The sequence below is a fragment of the Carcharodon carcharias genome, chromosome 11 (assembly GCF_017639515.1).
Source record: "Carcharodon carcharias isolate sCarCar2 chromosome 11, sCarCar2.pri, whole genome shotgun sequence".
NCBI classification, from domain to species: Eukaryota; Metazoa; Chordata; class Chondrichthyes; order Lamniformes; family Lamnidae; genus Carcharodon; species Carcharodon carcharias.
Genome location: NC_054477.1, coordinates 67254689 through 67275884, shown reverse-complemented (window position 1 = coordinate 67275884; position 21196 = coordinate 67254689). Strand labels below are relative to the sequence as shown.

The window sequence follows — 21196 nt, the reverse complement described above, 5'->3', positions numbered from 1 at the left end:
GAGAGAGAGAGTGGAAAGTGAGATGAACTAAATTGGTCTTGCAGAGAGCTGGCACAGGTTCGATGGGCTGTATAGCCTCCTCTGCATTGTAATGATTCTATGATACTTTATTTAGCTTACCATTCTTCCCATCGTATGGCAGTGATTTCAGCAGAACAAGGAGCCAAGATTTCCAATCTTCATTTTTCTATATATAGAATAAGCTAATTGCCCATCATGCTGACCTCCTTCTTTCACTGTCTTCATCACAATTGGCCTTATCTCTTAAGCTGGTGCCACCATTGTTCCTTGCATTTTTCTGTATATGATTATAGTAAATAACTGCTGCTCCAAAATAAATCTCTGAGGAATACCACCCAATATCTCTTTGTATTCTTGGCAAGTTCCTCCATATTATTTATCTTACCCATGAGGCCCCTGTTTCCCTTATTATATTTGGCATTATTTTCAGTATCTTGTATGTAGATTAAAGAAAAATCGGATTTAACCCCAATATGAGCTTCTGACCACATATCCACACCACCTCCCACCTCTGTTACCCAACTTCACCTCTGCCTCAGCTGCTGCTGAAACCCTAAACCATGCCTTTTTTAACTCCAGATTTGATTAAGCCAACTCACATTCAATCCTCTAAACTTGAAGTCCTCTGAAACTCTGCTGCTCATGTCTTAATTTGCACTAAGTCATATTCACCTATCACCCCCAGGTTCATTTACCTACATTAGCTCCTGGTTAAGCAACATCTCAATTTGTTGCCAATGTGGGCATAATATGGTAAACAAGATATTTGGAATTGAAGTGAAGTCTGAGTGAATGACTTCATTTTATCTAAATAGCACTTCAGGTAAAAAAATGAATGTTTAAACATTGTGCTTTACTTTCTTGTCTTACTTTCAACCCCTTTTCTTTCCTAAACTGTATAACCATTAAGCACGTAAGACTAACATAAATGCACAAATCATACTGAGGATATAAGTATATGTTCTGTGTTTGTGTGGGTCAGTGATGAGCATGAAAGAAACCGAAAACCATCAACACAGTCTCGTTAATGATGTGTTTTTATCTAGTAGTAATCCTTATAACTTGTGTATTATCTCATCCACCTACTGTATATTCTACAATGCATGGACTTCCATAGTGCCCAAGGTTATTTTACAGTTCCATCCTTCTAATTGTTTCTAATAGGGAATTGTTCAGTATGGGAGAGACAATAGAGAGCTGGACATTCTACTATTCCATGAGGTTTTGGATTACATGGCAAGAATAGACCGTGTGCTGAGCTGTCCTGGAGGCTCGCTGCTCCTAGCAGGACAAAGTGGTGTAGGTCGTAGGACAGCCACCTGTGTGGTCAGTCACATGCATGGAGCAATGCTGTTTACACCAAAAATTTCCAGGAGTTATGAGATCAAACAGTTCAAAAATGATTTAAAACATGTAAGTAAAAATATGGTACTTATTCGTAACTTTTTTAACTATAAGGCATAATGTTGCTATGAAATATGCATGAATAATCTTGAAAGCTTGTGCAGTATTCACCGAAGTATATAGATACATGTTGGCAGTGGTGCTTATTTGTTGTGAAATGTTTTTAAGTGATTATAGAAAATACAAGTCTGACATCTAAGCATATTAAATCAGTGTCACTGTATGCTGTGGAATATTATTGCATTTACAGTCAAACTACAAAGCACTATCATTGTATAAAACATAAGTTAAACTTTAAATAATGAATTTTGGATTTACTTTCAATTCAGTCTCCCTTGAATAGCCCCAAAATCAATTTAATGTTGTCTTCTAATTATGTCGTTATTGATTATCGAGTGACCAACATTAATGTTATGGAAGTCCGTCCCTTATCCTCTATCTCTTGCTTTTCGCAGCAGTTCTAACAGTGTTTCACATGAGGAAAAACTCTTTCAGTTTGTTGATCATTTAATGGCTTTACATTTCTTTGTGCTTTTGTTAATTTAGTTTGAATATGATCCCTGTGGGGAAACCATAAACCAAAATAACTAAATTAACTGAATGGCCTTAAAATGAAGAAATTACCAACAAGAAATTACCAAATTACAAACACCAAATTACTAACCACCACCTTTTGTAGCTTATACTTTAACACTAATCAGAACCAAGGCAAGTTATGCATGAATTAACAAGCAACTAATATTTCAAATAAAAAAGATAAACTTCACTTTAAATTGTCAGTATAACAAAGAACTATTTGCATCACTCCTTGCAGACATGTGGCAGTACGTAACTACATAGTTCTACAATATGCTATTTTTTATTTAAGCAGGGTAGATCAACAGCTTTCACCTTTAGTTTTGCGGGTACAATTATCATTAGCAAGGCGCACTTCTACAAACTGTCTCTCCCTCAGTCCTGATGGTGTAGCTTTCCAGAGTTCCTTTTCAACTGACCAACCAGTACCATCCCAGTACACAATTTGGCTACTTCTGGAAAAACAACGAGCTTTTTGTATCTCTGAGCTACTCACACAACTTTCTAGGTTTTAGACTTTTTTAGTTAGCTCACACATTGCTTTTAAGAATGCCTGTCTCCTTTTCTGCCAAACAGAAAAATGGACCTCTTCCTGAGAGTTATTTGCTTCTCCTCCTCCTCCGATGAATTTGCTGTTTCTTTTTCTGTCTCTGTCTGCTTTCTCTTTTTGTGTTTGCATCTATGCCTTCATCCTCCAGCTCCCCTGCTTATGTCTGGAACTCAACTTTGTGTCTGGCCACACAGCTTTGGTCTTAAATTCCTTCATTTTGGCACTGCATCCAGGTCAAGAGCACCAGGTCACATGGACCAGCATTTCTTACTTTCCAAGAAAATTATAATTGATCGCTTTATAATTAATGCAAACTTTTATAAGTCCTTTTCAAGCATTCTTAAAATCAATTACAGATTCCATAGACATTTTAAAGAAATTACATTTTTCTTTTACTGTACTGCTTCTGGGTCAAAATTGTTTCCCTTTTCTCTCGCAGAATTATGGCAAACATCTACTTTTTTCAATCTTTTTGCAGTGATGACAGTGTTCGGTGGATGACTGTGCTTTCCTTGTTGAATTCCTTGGTTTAAAAAAATATATGCACATTTACTCCTTCCTTTCTTTACTGAACCACTCAGCGACACTATTTAATAAAACATCTGCTTAAAAAAATGGAATAATTTTATTCTGAGCCTGCCTACAAACTTGAGTAATAGTACAGTGCATGTAGAATTTTCTGCTAGTTAATTTGTAAATTTTTTTGCTGATTGTTCTCAGAATTTGAGAACAACCATAAATGCAAATAAAATTGCCACTTAAATATGATATCAATTGCAAAGATTGAACAATGCTGGATTTCAAACCACTAAGTTTTATTCGTCACATGTGTGAGAATCTGTATTGTTGGGTTTGTGGATTTTCGGAGCGGAAGCCGAGGGCTACAACTTCCAGTATGGGACCCCAGCGCAAGTGCAGAGAGTTGAGTGGGGCTGACAGCGAGGGTGTTTCCTGTTGTTGGCGCTTATGTGGTGCATTGCCATGGAGATGAGGACAGACATTGATGCAAGCACAGAGGGAGGCAGGGGATAGACCGTGCACACATGAAGTTAGCATGAAAACCATGACCATAGGACCTGGGTACGACGCAAAAACAAACTCACATGACTGAGTTGGTAGCAAGCACAGAGGAGAGTTGGCTCCATGCAGCTGAAGTGCTGCTGTTAGCTCCGTGCTGCTAAAGCTTGGAGAAGCCCTTGGAGCCATTGGTAGCTCTGTGCTGCTGTGTTGGAGCTCAGCGAAGCCCAGGACCAGCTTGGTGCAGCCTAGAAGAAGTATTAGCTTAGTGCAGCCGAGAGTTGGGGCTCAGGGAAGCCCAGGAGCAATGGTGTTCAGCTCAGAGCAGCAATAGAGCTAGAGAACCATAGATGACCAGAGAGATTCAGGTTACGATGAGAAGGAAAAGAGAGGCTTTTAGCTGGTATAAGTATATCAATGGGAAGAGGATAACCAGGGAAAAAGTAGGGCCCATAAGGGACCAAGGGGGCAGTCTATTGGTGGAGCCAGATAACATCATTAGAGTGTTGAACGAATACTTCACATCCGTCTTCACCCAAGAGAATGAGGATGAAGGTATCGAACTGGGGGAGAGAGACTGCGAGGTTCTTAAGCAAATTGGTATAGGGAGTGACAAGGTATTGGAGTTGTTGGCAGGCTTAAAAGTGGACAAATCTCCATGTCCGGATGATTTGTGTCCCAGACTGCTGAGGGAGGCAAGGGAGGAGCTCGCTGCCGCTCTGACCCAAATTTTTAATTCCTCTCTGGCCACGGGGGAGGTGCCAGAGGACTGGAGACAGCTAATATGGTTCCGCTATTTAAGAAGGGTTGTAGAGATAAGCCAGGGAACTATAGGTCAGTGATAGGGAAACTACTGGAGAAATTTGTGAAGGAGAGAATCTATCTCCACTTGGAGAGGCAAGGTTTGATCAGGGATAGTCAGCATGGCTTTGTCAGAGGGAGGTCATGCCTAACAAATTTGATTGAATTTTTTGAGGAGGTGACCAGGTGTGTAGATGAGGTTAGTGCAGTCGATGTAGTTTATATGGATTTCAGCAAAGCCTTTGACAAGGTCCCACATGGGACACTTGTAAAGAAGGCAAATGCACATGGGATATAAGATAATTTAATAAGCTGGATTCAAAATCGGCTTAGTTGTAGGAGACACAGGGCGATGACAGAAGGATTCCTTAGTAGCTGGAAGCCAGTGTCCAGTGGTGTACCACAGGGATCTGTGCTGGGTCCCCTATTATTTGCCATTTATATAAACGACATAGATGACTATATGGGGGATAGGGTTAGTAAGTTTGCGGATGACACAAAGATTGGCCGGGTGGTTAACAGTGAGGTTGAGTGTCTTGGGCTACAGGAAGATATAGACAGGATGGTCAAATGGGCAGAGATAAGTGGCAGATGGAATTTAACCCTGAAAAGTGTGAGGTGATACACTTTGGAAGGAATAATTTGACAAGGAAGTATTCAATGAATGGCTTGACACTAGGAAGTTCTGAGGCACAAAGGGATCTTGGCATGTGTGTCCATAGATCTCTGAAGGTGGAGGGGCATGTTAGTGGGGTGTTGAAAAAGGCATATGGGACACTTGCCTTTATCAATCAAGGTGTAGATTACAAAAGTAGGGAGGTCATGTTGGAGTTGTATAGAACCTTGGTGAGACCACAGCTGGAGTACTGTGTGCAGATCTGGTCGCCTCATTATAGGAAGGATGTGATTGTACTGGAGGGGGTGCAGAGGAAATTCACCAGGATGTTGCCTGGGATGAAACATTTAAGTTATGAAGAGATGTTAGATAGACTTGGGTTGTTTTCATTGGAGCAGAGAAGCCTGAGAGGTGACCTGATCGAGGTGCACAAGATTATGAGGCGCATGAACAGGGTGGATAGGGAGCAGCTGTTCCCCTTCGTTGAAGAGTCAGTCACAAGGGGACATAAGTTCAAGGTGAGGGGCAGGAGGTTTAGGGGGTATGTGAGGAGAAACCTTTTTACCAAGAGGGTGGTGACGGTCTGGAATGTGCTGCCTGGGAGGGCGGTGGAGGCGGGTTGCCTCGCATCCTTTAAAAAGGATGAGCACTTGGCATGTCATGACATTCAAGGCTATGGGCCAAGTGCTGGTAAATGGGATTAGGTAGATAGGTTTCTAATGTCGCTGCAGACTTGATGGGCCGAAGGGCCTCTTCTGCACTGACATTCTGTGATGCTGTGGAATCATGCCAATGATAAGATGCTGGGGTGCAGCCTTGTGATTACAGAGGGACATGTTATTGGTCTTCAACCAGGTTGTAACAAAATTTTTGGGGTCTCACTCAGGACCATAACAAAATTGGAGGTCTGGTCTGGTATTATAACACATGTAACATACTGGCTACCAAATTGGATTTATAGTGGCCTTTGAGTAGGCACAATGGGTGATGTTTGGGGACCAAAATGCCCCTGATATGCGCACAAATTGCACTGGACAGCATCTTGGTTAAAGTAGAAATGAAATGTCCTTTATCCAGGCCCGAAATAGATGTTATACTATGGGCTTTGGAAATCCCTGAGGCAGCCAGCGCCAATGCTGGTTACCTTCTGGGAAAAACAGTTTTAAATACCTGAAAATATTAAATGCGACTATTCCAACACACTCCTGGCTAGTCTCCCACATAAAGTAAAGGCCATCCAAAACTCTGCTGCTGGCGTCTTAACTTGCAGCAAGTTCCATTCCCATATCAACCTGTGCTCGCTGGCCTACGTTGGCTCCCGGTCAAACAACATCTTGATTTTAAAATTCTCACCCCTGTTTTCTAATCCCTCCATGGCCTTGGCACTCCCTATCTCTGTAATCTCCTCGAACCCCACAACCCTCCAAGGTATGTGCGCTCCTTTAGTCCTAGCCTCTGTTCATTCTGAATCTAAATTACTTCACCATAAGTATAGGTATCAGTTGCCTTGTCCTAAGCTCTGGAATTCCCTCCTTACACCTCTCTGTCTCTTCCCCTCGCTTTCCTTCTTTAAGACACTTGTTAAAACCTACCCCTTTGACTAAGCTTTTGGTCATTTAACCTAATATCTCCTTATGCAGCTCTGTGTCATACTTTGTTTTATAATGCTCCTATGAAGTGTCTTAGGATGTTTCATTGCGTTAAATGTGTTACATAACTATACGTTGCTGTTGTAAGTTTTAAAGAGAGGGAAATTCCTGCCATAATCGCCCCTGCTCATGGCCCCAAGACCTTGGACCTCACTGCTGACTCTGACCTCTAGTCCCAGGCTCCTGGCATCCTGATCTTGCCCTGGCTGCAGAACCCTTGTCTTCTCCCCCAATAATATTACTGGAAGTGCCAATGTCAAAAGGATAGTGTATTCATGGGCTGGGGAAGTTGCAGAAGTTGGTTGGAGCAAGGCCACCAAAATATTTAAAAATGAGTATGAGGATTTTAAATTTGGGCAGCTGGGGGATGGGGAGATCAGTGAGGACAGAATGGTGGGCAAGTGAAATAGGTACAAGAGATGGACTTTTATACATCAGAGTTTGAAGAGTACAGGATGGGACACCAACAAGGAAAGTAATTGCGTCTGGAGGTGATGGAGGCATGTGTAAGTGGATCAACAAAATAAGGTATAATCACTGTTGAGGAGATGGAAATATGCAGAATTTATAATGGTGAGATTGAGGTCTGGAGCTCAGCTCAGGACTGCAAGCTTCTGAACAGTCTGATTCACTTGAGACAATATTCAAGGAGAAGGATGGAATTGACTGCAGAGGCTTGGAGTTTGTGGCTGGGACAGAGGACTGCTAAAGACAGTTAAAATTACTTAAATTAAATTAAGTGAATGGGAAAAAAGACGGCAGATGGAGTTTAACTTGCATTGTGACACTTTAGCAGTATAGTTTTGATGCGAGAATATCAGACGAGAATATAATCTACAAGGGATGTCATAAAGAGGGAAGTGGGGAACAAGTCCAGTGAAGTGACCAGAAAGTCTGACAAAGAACCCTGGGCTGGGAGGAAGGGTAAGTGATAAATTTCCCTGATCCCAAAATGAAAACGTTAGACATCTCCTGTATTTGACATCCTAAAATAATTTTTTTGCTTTTTATTTTATGGGGTTCAGGCGTGATTTTAGCCATGTGAGGCCCAATCCCACCAATTATTTGGCCCTGGTTTGCCATACTTTGGGCCCCTGAGTGAACCCAAAGACTTTGGCTGGAACTTCCCTGTCCTGGATCAGATGGAAATGGAGGCGGAACGCCAAACAAAATAGCCACCAAATGTTGCGGCTGAAGTGCCTCCTCTGTTTCTACCTCCGTCATTTTCCTGAGGATGGGAGAGGGAGCCCCATTTCTAGTAGCAAACTTATTTACATCATGGTGTCTCTGGAAAGGTTTCTGATTTTCTGTGAGGCAGCCGGCGTTTATTAGCTGTCTAGGTTTGTACTAGCCACATGGTGGCATGAAGAGTTTTAATAAGTAAGTAATTTTTTAAGCAGTTTTAATTGTTTCTATGTTTTCAGTTTAGACATGTGGTGGGGGGGTTTGGATTCGGATGGGGAGGTGTGTGGTAGGTGGCGTGTGGGGTGGCGAGATGGTGGGGGGGGAAATAGATTTAAATTTTAACATATCTTCAAAATAATTTTAAAATTCTTCTAAATTAATTTAAGCACATTTTGAGGCCTTCATTATATGGCTCAATGTTCGCCACATATCCCTTGGAAGACCTGGGCTGATGTATTTGGGAATAGATGGGAACAGAGGTGGGCCTTTTAACATGTCCACCCTGAAAAGCCTGCCTTCACTGCCTTGGGTCTGCCTAATTAGGCAAGTCACTTAAGGCTCCAGTGACCTCAAAATCACACTTCCTGGAAACCTGGAGAGAGAGTTGGGATCGCAACTTGGGTTCAGTTGGGTCTCAATTTCCAGTTCCTATTGGAAAATTCTGGCCCTCTTTTCAGAGTTCCCATACGCAACTCTTCCCCCTCTTGTGCTGAGGGCTTTGTAAAGGTGGGTAGAGGCCGTGCCTGCAAAATGTTATCGAGGAAACTTAAACATATAGATGCATTAACTGGATCATATTTTCTGGCTGTTCATATGGAGTTTTGGGTAAATTATGGCTGGAGTCTACCAGAATAGCTGCAGATCTTTGGACCAAAGTCACAGTCACACCAAGTGCTGATTAGACAGCATTTGAAATATTGTATTTAGTGTTGGGTCATCTTGTAGAAAATTCAGATACGTTCCATAGGGACTGAGCTTTAATAAGAGACTGGGTAAAAAGAAAGTTAATGAACAATCAGATCCAGATGTTAAAAATATATTAAAAGGAGCTGACAGATCAGGTAACTCTTCCTTCTATTAGGGCAATCCATGATATGAATTGTAATTTTAAACTTAGCTGGTTAACAGTGAAATATACAATAAAAACTTGTTCACACAAAGGTAGTGAAACATAGAAGTTGGATATTAAGGAAGGAGAATAGTTATTTCATGACAGTCTATTTTGGTTAGAAGAAATGATGAAGCACACCTTTAGCATTGTTGTTGTAAAAGGTTGGAATTTTTTCATAAATTAGCAAAAATGTGAATTATTTATTTTCGCATGGTTTGCAGGAGTTGTAAGAAAATGCAATTTTTCTCCTTTATAAGTAATAATCACGCACTCTGCATTATCCTCACTTGGCAGAGTGTAGCCATTTCTTTATAGCTTTGGCAATGATACAGTCGTTATTCTCAGCAGTGTATGCATGGTTTTCTTGAACTTGAGCTGGTGGACTTTCTACTATGGATTGTCATGTAAGAATTTTCCTTATGCATTATTCACAATTTAACTTTCTTTCTAGGTGATGCAGCTTGCAGGTCTTGATGGACATCAAGTTGTGTTGCTTCTGGAGGACTACCAGTTTGTGCATGCTCAGTTCCTTGAGATGGTGAACAGTGTCCTGTCTTCAGGTCTGTATCTAAGTTGCAATTATATGAAACAATAATTATAGGTTAGCAACCTTTTGTTTTAATGTCTGCTGAAACACTGAAGTGTAAATATATTGTAGTGAATAAATTGTATTCCTTTTCTTTGCAATGATTTTATGTGTGGTGTGTATATATATTTCATAGTTTCTGTAGCAGGGCCATAACACATTCGGCCTGTCTTCAGCCTTCTCAGTTTTTTTTAACATACTGAATGCTTTCCCTGGCCTTTGGCAGCCTTTCATCTCCTGAGATGATGGTTTGCGCCTTGGGTGGTCAACATGTCTCCTATGTTGTGTTAATGCTCTGCAACAAACTTGAGAGTGTCCTCTCCAGGGTACAAGCCTAGACAAAATTTATAGGGACCCAAAAATCAGGGTCCCGCTTTTGATATCTCTGGTTGGGTTCAAATAAATTTAAAACACTATGTTTGGCATTGGCTTGGCTGAAGAAGTTGCTGGAAAGATGATACATTTCATCCACCTTTGGGCTCCACTCTAGGTTTTTTGTCAGGATTTATTTCCTTAGTCTTCAACTGTCTTGAGGTATCATGAAGAACGGGAGGGAGGGAAGCAAGGAAGCTTCATGGAACCAAATTCAACTGTTGGTCAACTTGCAATGCTGATGACACACTTTGTGTAAGCATGCAACACTTAATGATACAGTATGTGTGACACACTTTATTGATATCTAGTACAGGTGATGGTCCCATAAGATACAGAGAGAGAGGCTCTCAGTTCCTGGTTCTATCATTTGAGCCCTCTTAAAGAACTATTGAAACCACAACACAGTACAAGGGAAAACAAGAGATAGGAGCTGGAGTAGACCGTACTCATGTCAAGCCTCTTCTGCCATTCAATAGTATCATGTCTGACCTTTGGCTCTACTCTCTTGCCTGTCCCATTTATACCTTGATTTCTTGAAAGATGGAGCATCCACAACCCTCTGGGGTAGAGAATTCCAGTGATTCACTTCTCTTTGAGTGAAGGCATTTCTCTTCATCTCAGTCTTAAGTGATGGACCCCTTATCCTGAGATTGTGCCTCCCCATCCCACCCCCATGTTCTAGGTTTTCCAGCCACTGGAAACAACGTCTCAGTATTTACCCTGTCAAGCTTCTCCAGAATTTTGTATGTTTCAATAATATCAACTCTCATTCTTCTAAATTTCAGAGCGTATAGGCCCTAATTTATTCAGCTTCTCATCATAGGACAACCCTCTCCCCCCAGGGACCAATCCAATGACCCTTCTCTGAAATGTCTCCAATGCAAATATATCCTTCCTTCAAAATGGGGACGAAAACTGTGCACAGTACTCCAGGTGTGGTCTCACCAAAGCCTTGTAGAATTGTAGTAAGACTTCTTTATATCTATACTCCAGTCTCCAGAAAGGTCATCATGCCAATAGCCTTCTTAATTCCTTACTGTACCTGCATGCTAACTTTTGAGTTCCTTTTATGAGTACACCCAATTCTCTCTGAACATCAACATTTCCAAGTCGTACACCTTTTTTAAAAAAAAAAGTTCTGATCTTGCCTATATCTCTTTGTAGCCTAGGAACGTAGAAATTAGGAGCAGGAGTAGGCCACTGGATCCATCGAGCCTGCTCTGCCATTCAGTAAGACCATGGCTTAACTTAATGTGGTCTCCACTCCACATTCCTGTCTGCCCCCTATAACCCTTGACTCCCTTGTCTATCAAAAATCCATCTAACTAAACCTTGAATAAATTTAACGACCCAGCCCCACTGCTTTCTGGGGAAGAGAATTCCCTAGATGAATGACCCTCTGGGAGAAAAAAAAATCTCATCTCTGTCTTAGAAGGGAGACCTCCCATTTTTAAATTGTGTCCCCTAGTTCTTGTCACTCCCACTAGAGGCAACATTTGCCTGGTATCCTCCTCAGTCCCCTCAGGATCTTAGGTATTTCAATAAGATCACTTCTCATTCTTTTGAATGCCAAAAGGTATAGGCCCAATTTGTTCAACTTTTCTTTAAAAGATAAGTTCTTCATCCCAGGAATGAGTCGAGTGAGCCTTCTCTGAACAGCTTCTAACACAATGATATCCTTTCTCAATTAAGGAGACTAAAAACTGTACACAGCACTCTAGATGTGGTCTCACAAAGGCTCTGAACAGCTGCAGTAATACTTCCCTATTCTTAAAATTCATTCTCCTTGCAATAACCACCAACATTTCATTTGCCTTCTTATTCACTTGCTGTACCTGCATACTAACTTTCTGTGATTCATGTACCAGGGCACCTAGGTCCCTTTGTACTACCGAGTTCTGCAATCTCTCTCTGTTTAAATAATGCTTTTTTATTCTCCCTGCCAAAGTGGACAATTTCACATTTTCCAACATTAAACTCCATCTGCCAAATTTTTGCCCACTTGCTTAGCCTGTCTATAACACTTTTTTTAGACTCTTTACGTCCTCTTGACAACTTACTGTCCTACCTATCTTGGTGTAATTGACAAACTTAGCTCCCATACATTCAGCCCCTTCATCCAAGTCATTGATATAGATTGTAAACTGTTGAGGCCCCAACACTGATACCTGCGGCACTCCAGTAGTTACAGCTTGCCAACCCGAAAAATACCCATTTCTCCCTAATCCCTACTTCCTGTTAGCTATCCAATCTCTTATCCACCTCAATGTTCTCACAACTTACGTTCCCAGCTAGCCTTTATCGTCAGCAAACTTGGATACGTTACTCTCTGTCTCTTTGTCTAAGTCATTAATATAGAATGTAAATAGCCGAGACCCCAGCTCTGATTCTTGCAGCACTCCACTAGTCACAGCCTGCTAACTTGAGAATGGTGCATTTATGCCTACTGTTGTCTTCCTCTCTGTGAAGCAGTCCTCTATCCATACTGATATATTACCCGCTATTCCATGAGCCCTTATATTTCTATTAACCTTTTGTGTCGCACCTTATTTAATGCCTTTTGGAAATCCAGGTATATTACATTTATTGGTTCCCCTTTATCTACTCTACTAGTTACGTCTTCAAAAACTCTAAGAATTTTGTCAAACAGGATTTTCCTTTCGTAAAACCATTTTGACTTTGTCTGATTATGCTATGCTTTCCTAACTGCATTGTCAAGAACTCCTTAATAATATATTCCAGCACTTGCCTGATGACTGATGTCAAGCTAACTGACCTGTAGTTTGCTGTTATTTTTTTCTCTATCCATTCTTCACTGTTTTTAGCACTTAGGTTACCCTCTGTTTCTGATATGTCTCTTCTACTGTGAAGACAGACACAAAATATTTGTTTAATGTCCTTGCCATTGCCTCATTCCCTGTAATACGTTCTCCTGTCTCTGCTTCTGAGGGACCAACGTTTACTTTAGCCATTCTCTTCTTCTTTATATACTTCCCTCATAATTCCCTTAAAATTCCCAATCTAGTTCACAAGAGAAGGAAATCTGTCATTCTTACTCAGTCTGGCCTAAAAGTGACTCCAGATCAACAACAATGTGACTGATTCTTAACTGCCCTCTGAAATGGCCTAGCAAGTTATACCAAACTGCTACAGAAAAGTAGAATAAGAATAAAACTGGATGGACCATTTTCCATAGACCAAGGCAACAAAAGTGACAAAGGCACTGTCAAATTGACCCTGAAATTTCCTCTTCACTAACACCTGGTACATGTAACAAAATTGGGAAACTCTCACAGACTAGAAAAGCTCAGTCCTGACATTGTCATTCTCACGACTCATATCTTACAGCCAATGTCTCAGGCTCCTCCATTACCATCCCTGGGTATGCCCTGTCTCGATAGCAAAACAAAGCGACCAGAGGTAGTGGCACAGTGTATACAGCTGGGAGGGAGTAGTCCTGTGAGTCCTCAGCATTGGTTCTGGATCCCATGAAGCCTGATAGCATCAGGTCAAGCATTGGCAAGGATACCTGCTGCTGATTACTATCTACCATCCTTCTTCATCTGATAGTGAAATTGAAGTCAGTGTGAATTGGGGAAACACTGCTGGTTGGATTTATACCTAGCACAAAAGAAGATGGTTGTCATTATTGGAGTGGTTATTTGAGAATAGTCACCTCATTCCCAGGATGTCGCTGCAGGAGTTCCTCAGGGCAGTGTCCTCGGCCCAACCATCATCAGCTGCTTCATCATTGACCTTTCCTGTAACATAAGGTCTGAAATAGAAATGTTCGTTGATGATTGCACAGTGTTCAGTACCATTTGCGATTCCTCAGATACTGAAACAGTCCATGTCCATATGCAGTAAGACCTGGATAACATTCAGGCTTAGGCTGATAGGTGGCACGTAATATTTGTGTCATACAAATGCGAGACAATGACCATCTCCAACAAAAGAGAATCTAACCATCTCCACATAACATTCAATGGCATTACCGTCACTGAATCCCCCATCAACAATATCCTGGGGTTATTATTAACCAGAAGTTTAACTGGAGCAGCCACAAATTCTGTGGCAACAAGAGTGGCCAGAAGATGGGAATTCTGTGGTGAGCAGTGCACTTCTTGACTCCCCGAAAGCCTGTTCACCATCTGCAAGGAACAAGTCAGGAGTGTGATGGAATACTCTGCAGTTGCCTGGCTGAGTGCAGCCCCAACAAGAGTCAAGAATTTCAACTCTATCCAGGGCAAAGCAGCCCCCTTGACTTTCACACCATCTGCCCCATTAAAGATTCAATCCCTCCACCATTGCTGCACAGTAGCAGTAGTTACCAAATGCACTGCAACTCACCAAGGCTGCTTTGACAGGACTTTACAAATCTGTGACCTCTGCCACCTATAGGGCAAGGTCAGTAGATGCATGGGAAGACCACCACCTACATGCTTCCCTGCAGTCACATTCCATCCTTCGCTGTTGCTGGTTCAAAATCCTGAAACTCCCTAACAGCACTATTGGTGTACCCACAGCGCATGAACTGCAGTGATTAATGAAGGATGCTAACCACTAATTTGTCAAGGGCAATTTGAGTTGCCTTGCCAGCAACACACTCATCTCATTAACAAATGAAAAATTCTCATGAAGGCTGAAGTTATTTCACTTACTCACTTGCAAAGCATTCTTCATATGTAACAATGAGACACTAAAAGCAGAAGATAAGCCAATGGCACTTCAAAGCCATCTTGTTTATCTTAGAAAGCCTGTTGCTCCAACATACACAAGTTTGATTATTAAACTTTTACTCCCCAGGATGTTCAATAGACAACTACCAACAAGTCCAATGACATCCACCTAAGAGGCCAGATAGGACTTTTTGGTTTACTGTCTCGTCCAAAAGGCAGCATCTTTGACTGGGCAGCACTTCCTTACTATTCATCGGTCTAGCCCATGTGCTCAGGTTTCTAGAATCAAGCTTGAAGATACAGCTTTCTGCTTCAGAGATACAACTTTTACCCCTGAACCAATGCTGGCACTCTGATGTAAATTTTCCTCATTCCCTTTGAGATAGTTATGGGGTTTCAAAGGAAATGGGAGCAGGAGTAGCCATTTGGCCTATTGAGCCTGCTTTCAACATTCAAGGTACTCTTTCTTGTGCTTGGCAGTCTGGCTCTTCTGCCTGTCTCCTTACTTGTTTTTTTTTAACTGAAGTTATTTTAAGACCTTTAATTTGGGAAAACATGAAGAATACATGAACATATGTCAAATTTTGTCATTTAGTTAGATTATTTAGCAACGTAACTTCTGTTATCCAAAGGAGGATCCTATAATTTTTTGATTTAGGATTCAATGTATGCATTCTGTTTATTTTTGTCTTTCAGCTTTAACTATTCACGATAAACCAGGTGCCTAACTGTAAAAACTATTTTTTTGCATGACAGGTGAAGTGCCTGGGCTGTATACACCAGAAGAACTGGAACCAATCCTATCACTTCTAAAAGATCAGGCCTCACAGGATGGATTCACTGGCCCAATCTTTAATTACTTCTCATATAGTGAGTAAAGTTTAAGTCTTTTTTCTTTTTATGATTTAAGAGAGCACAGTAGTGCAGTTGTTACCATACTGGACTAGCAACCCATATGTTCAAATTCCACCATGGAAGGCTTGAAATTGAACTTGATAAATGAGGTGATTTATGGGCATGCGCCCCCAAAAAGCTACCATAAAAATTCAACAAAAAATGATGTACTACAAGGAAGGGATCCTGGTACCTGTTCCTGGTCTAGTATACATGTGAACACTAATCTCACATGATGAGTGGAATGATCTGTGCCCGTTGGCCTTGGGTGTGTTCAGTGGCGTAGGTGGACACTTTGGTGAGAAGGCCAAAAATCGGTTTCACAATGTCGTGAAAGCAGCTTGTAATCGTTCGCTCAGCCCGTTGATGGCAGGCCATGTTCCCAGCCACCAGATATTTGGGACCTCATTGTAATACATTAATGTATCATTATAAAGCCAGCCCACGGGACTCATCCCCCCACCCCCCCGCCCCTGCTTTGCTGGATTGCCTGCCCACGTCGGCGGGAAAACACACCGGCGCAGAACACATCTTGATAAGTGTGACGTGCAGAAGTCGGGACTTACTGGCAGGGCCTTGCATACGTTGTGGACATCCGAGGAGCGGAAGATCCTAGAGCCCAACATCAGTGGCACACTGGAGGAACATCCATGGCATGCCGGGTGGATTCTCATGGATATGGCTGTGCTGCGAAGTGGCTCATGGAAGTTGGAAAGTCACTGTTGAGGGTCTGCTTACAACGGATGATGGTTGAGGGGATGGGAGAGGAAGGTCTAGGATCAACTGGAAGAGGTGTCGGTGGGGGGTTGTTGGGGTTGTTGAGGTTGGGAGGGGGGAAATGAAGGTGCCGGAGGTTGCGTGATGTTGGGAGGGGGGAATGAAGATGTTGGGAGGGGGGGAAATGAAAGTGTTAGGGGATGAGGTTGTGGGGGGTAAATGAAGGGATTGGGGGTGGTGATGTTGGGAGGGTGATGTGGATGTTGGTGGGTGAGTTTGGGAGGGAGGGAATGAAGGTGTTGGGGGCTGTGAGGTTATGAGTGGCGGAATGAAAGCGTTGGGGGGAGGATGGAGGGTGGGGGGATGAAGGTGCCGGGGAGGAGGTTGGTAGGGGGATGGCGTATGGAGAGTGGGGTAACGAAGGAGAAAGTGACAACTGGGGCGGCAGGTATAAGGAAAAGAATTTGGAGGGGTGAAGGAGTGCTGAGAGGGGAGGGAGTCCAGGGAGTGGAAGAAGTGTGGAAAAGGGAGGGAGTCCAGAGGGAAGAAGGAATGTGGAGAGTGGAGGGATTCTGGGAGGAGGAAGGAGTGCAAAGAGGGGAGAGAATAAGGGTGGAGGAAGGAGTAAAGCTGGAGGACGAAGTAAGGGTGTCTGAGGGAGTCAGGAAGGGGGAAGGAGTAAGGCTGGAGGAAGAAGCAAATTTGGAGGAAAAGGTAAGGCTAGAGGAAGGAGTCGGGATGGGAGAAGTACTAAGGGTAGCGGAAGAAGTAAGGTGCCTGCAGGAATCAGGAAGGAGTAAAGTTGGAGGAAGAGGTAAAGCTGGAGAAAGGAGTCGGGATGGGGGAAGTACTAAGGGTAGTGGAAAAAGTACGGGTGTCTGAGGGAGTCATGAAGGGGGACGGACTAAGCAGGGGGTGGGGGGGGGCAGAGTCTGGGAGGTTAATGTGGATGGAGGTGGGATTTTCAGGAAGGATGTCCCCAGAGAAAAAGGGTTGTGGCTGGTAAGTCACAGAAGGGAGGTGGAAGGTGATGCCAGGGGAGTCGACTACAATGGGGGAAAGGAAATGGATGACTGGGGGGATTGTAAAGGGTGGGGAGCGAAGGTGAAAAAACCAAACTAGCACCATGCTGTCCAAACCAAAAGTGAAACGAGAGTCCTGGTGGGTGAGATCAGGTGCTGCATGGGAGTGTAATCAGCGGGTGGAGATGCAGGTCAGCTCAGATGGACAACTGAAAGCGAACCTCAGCAGCGAGCATTGAAAATTCTCAGGAAATTGAGATGTGAGAGATACTGGAAGGATCCATGTGCGTGGGAGAATGCTTGCACGAGGCTCCAAAAGGCCCTGCCACACACACACTTCTACCTCCAGAATCACTCGTTGGCCAGCTATTCCCTCTGTGGTGACAGAGACGAGGTTGAGGGGCTCACAGGCAAAGGGGACTTGGAGTAGTGGACAGCTTCTGAGATTCCTGAGTGGATGACCCAGGGGTGTCCAGCTGCCACTCCTCCTCCCTTCGGTGCCAGAGGGCCCTGGCCTGACTCATTGAGGGGAAGGAGCACTGGTGAGGAACGTCAAAGTGCCACTGCAGGAATTCACCCATGGTTCCCTTGATAGAATGCAGGTCTGTGCGCATCTCTGCATTCTGCTGGACCAGGGTCTCCATAGCATCTGCCATCCTCCCCATGAGACCTCCATACTCGCACATGTGGGTACCACTTCAGAGAGCAGGCGGACTCACTCATCCAAATTGCGAGTCACTCTGTTGAGGGCTTCCAACAGCTCTGTGTGATGTTCCCCTATCTTCGGCTGACTCTTCACGATGAGTTGGAAGGCCGAATCCAGAGATTTGTCATCTGACTTGGACCTCACAGATGCCACAGACACATGTCTGTGCGATGACCACCAGATTGTGAACCCGAGCCTGCTCTAGATCTAGGTCCCACCGAGGTGTGTGTCTCTCTGTGCTAGTGGAGGGTGTGGCTATGCGCTGTGATGGGTATTCTAGGATGCTTATTTCCAGCTCTTCAATGCCCTCTTGGCTGGAGGTGTGGGCATGGATGGAGCTGAGAGACTGGCTGGCTGAGGGTGTCAGTTGCTTGGCAGTGCCCCCTGTGAACCAAAGTAGAGATAATTAGTGCATGGCAGTGGAGTCAAAAGCAGGAGAGAGAGCACTGACATTTGCATTGAGAGAGGATCATCAAAACATCATGTTTGCAGGATCCTTAGGTGGGTATTCGCCGTTGACCTCATCGCTGCCGCAGGCAGATTCCACGTCCTCACCACTTAACGCAATGGCACGCTCCTCAAAGTGAGTGAGGGGCCTAATGTGGGCCACTCCACCCCAGTCTGTGACCTCTCCCTGCTGATGTGAGCAGGCTTCTCCTGTATGAAAACAGATGGAGAGAGTGTGAGCAAGATGCATGGCACTACATAGAATGTTTGTGTGGTGAGTGGAGCCATAAATGGGATGAGGATGCAAGCTTGAGAGGATATGAGCCTGATGGAAATGTGAGGGTGTGTGTTAGCGGTGTTGTCCCTTGAGGTGTGAGATCCCTGTGGATGTGGTGGGTTTGTGAGTGTGAGTTGAGAATGATGAGAAGAATGAATTACCTTGGCAGAATGGATGAGACCATTCATCCTGTAGCAGCAATGGGTGGTTGCCCTCTTTTGCAGGGCATAGGCGCTGACCACTGCTGCCATCGCCTTCCATGCTGGATTTGTGATGCAGCTGCCCATCCTGCAGCCAGAAGCGGTAGCGGACATGACGGTGGTACTCCACGATGTTCAAAAGGCGCTCGAGGGATGCGTCACTAAACCTGGGGCCCGCAGTCTTCTTGCCTTTCAGGACCATGTTTTTTATGCAGCAGTCATGGGCTGGAAGCACTGAGTTGTGCGCGCGGCTGGACTTTAAATATGGCGCCCTGTGTGATGAAGTGGCAAGGTGATAGTGTGGTGGGTGAAGGAGAGCCCGTCTGCTATGGAAATTGAGTGTTTTCCGGGAATACATAATTAATAAAGCTGGTTTGGGATGATATAGCGTGAAAAGCTGCCTTTGCGGCTGGCGGCTAAAACATTGTCACTGCTCTTAGTGCAAATCTGGAACATTCTGCCTGATGGGTGGAAACTTATGAGACCTGTGGACATCGGGCTGGTGACAGGATTGTGAGGAAAGTCCTGAAGGAGGCTGTTGGGTTGCTGGACTGGCTTGTTCCGCCTTGAGGCAATCTTGCAGGAAGTAAGTGAACAATGGAAGTGTCTATCCACCTACCGGGAACAGAACTGTTGGCAAATCAAAGGCTGGTAGCTCTTGTGCTCAGTAGCACTATTGGAGATGCTGTGGCTGTGCAAGAAAAACACCTACCAGGATTGCTGAGCGACCCTGGCCACAGTTAAGTAATGTGCGGGGGTGAGGTTTGCAAGGAGAGGGGGTGTGGGTAGCAATCGGTGGCAAGGGCAAGGTGTGACTCACAGTGAACCCCCTCTTCCTAATGCCCAGTTCCTTGATCAGGCTTTGAGTGCATTTGATCGAGGACCTACCCCCTGGAGGTGACAAGCTGGCCGCATGGTTTTAGCTGCCATGCACACTGCCTAGTGACAGCCCCTCCTGCCACTGGGTTAATACCAGTGATGCTGGGATGAGGCCCTTAAGTAGCCTCTAACTGGTTACTCGAGCCCCAATTGGCCAAAGAGGTAGGAAGGTTGGCCAGCTTAATTCTGGTCGAGGGGGAAGGTGGAGGGGTTCCAGTATGCCACCATCCTGCATAATTACACGCCCTTCCTACATCCAAGCTCGCTACCAGCAAGAGTAGAAGATTCTGCTCACTGTGTGGGAAACAGTCAGTCAGCATTGATTTTCCCCGAATCGAACAATTATTGGCCAGTGGGTAACTTGCTGTCTAATTGCAGCCTTAGTTCAAACATGGACAAAAGAGCTGAATTCCAGAGGTGAGGTGAGAGTGACTACCCTTGACATCAAGGCAGCATTTGACCGAGTGTGGCATCAAGGAACCCCAGCAAAACTGGAATCAAGGAGAAAACGCTCTGCTGGTTGGAGTGATACTGAGCGCAAAGGAAGATAGTTGTGGTTGTTGTGGGTCAGTCATATCGGTTCCAGAACATCATCACAGGAGTTCCTCAGGGTAGTGTCCTAGGCCCAACCATCTTCAGCTGCATCATCAATGACCTTCCTTAATTATAAGGTCAGAAGTGGCAATATTCGCTGATGATCGCACAATGTTCAGCTCCATTTGACTCCTGAGATACTGAAGCAGTCCAAGTCCAAACGCTGGAAGAACTGGACAATGTCTAGGCTTAGGCTGACAAATGGCAAGTAACATTTGCACCAGTGTCTGGCAAGTAACATTTGCGCCAGTGTCAGGCAATAACCATGACCGACAAGAGAGAATATAACCATCACTCCTGGACATTCAATGGCATTACCATCACTGAATCCCCCACTATCAACATTCTGGGAGTTACCATTGATCAGGAACCGAACTGAACTAGCCATATAAATACTGTGGCTACAAGAGCAGGTTAGAAACTAGGAATCCTGTGGCGAGTAACTCACCTCCTGACTCCCTAAAACCTCTCCACCATCGACTAGGTACAAGTCAGGAGTGTGATGGAATACGCTGCACTTGCCTGGATGAGTGCAGCCCCAACAACACTCAAGAAGCTTGACACCATCCAGGACAAAGCAGCTTGCTTGATTGGCACCCCATCCACAAACATTCACTCCCTCCACCACCGACGAACATTAGCAGCAGTGTGTACCATCTACAAGATGCACTGCAGAAACTCACCAAGGCTTCTTGGGCAGCACCTTTCAAACCAACAACCACTACCATTTAGAAGGACAAGGGCAGCAGATACATGGGAACACCACCACCCGGAAGTTCCCCTTCAAGCCACTCACCGTCCTGATTGAAAATACATCGCTGTTCCTTCACTGTCACTGGGTCGAAATCCTGGAACTCCCTCCCTAACAGCGCTGTGGGTATACCTATACC

The 21196-nt window shown here is 44.1% G+C and overlaps 1 protein-coding gene across 1 annotated transcript in view; it reads left to right on the top strand.

Annotated features, from left to right (window-relative positions):
* LOC121284081 (cytoplasmic dynein 2 heavy chain 1) overlaps positions 1 to 21196 on the top strand; it is a 770821-nt gene that overhangs the window by 229036 nt on the left and 520589 nt on the right. Inside the window, exons 50-52 of the mRNA XM_041199129.1 lie at positions 1186 to 1434; positions 9382 to 9490; positions 15327 to 15440. Of these exons, the coding sequence (XP_041055063.1) occupies positions 1186 to 1434; positions 9382 to 9490; positions 15327 to 15440 (472 nt within the window). The remainder of the gene's footprint in view (positions 1 to 1185; positions 1435 to 9381; positions 9491 to 15326; positions 15441 to 21196) is intronic.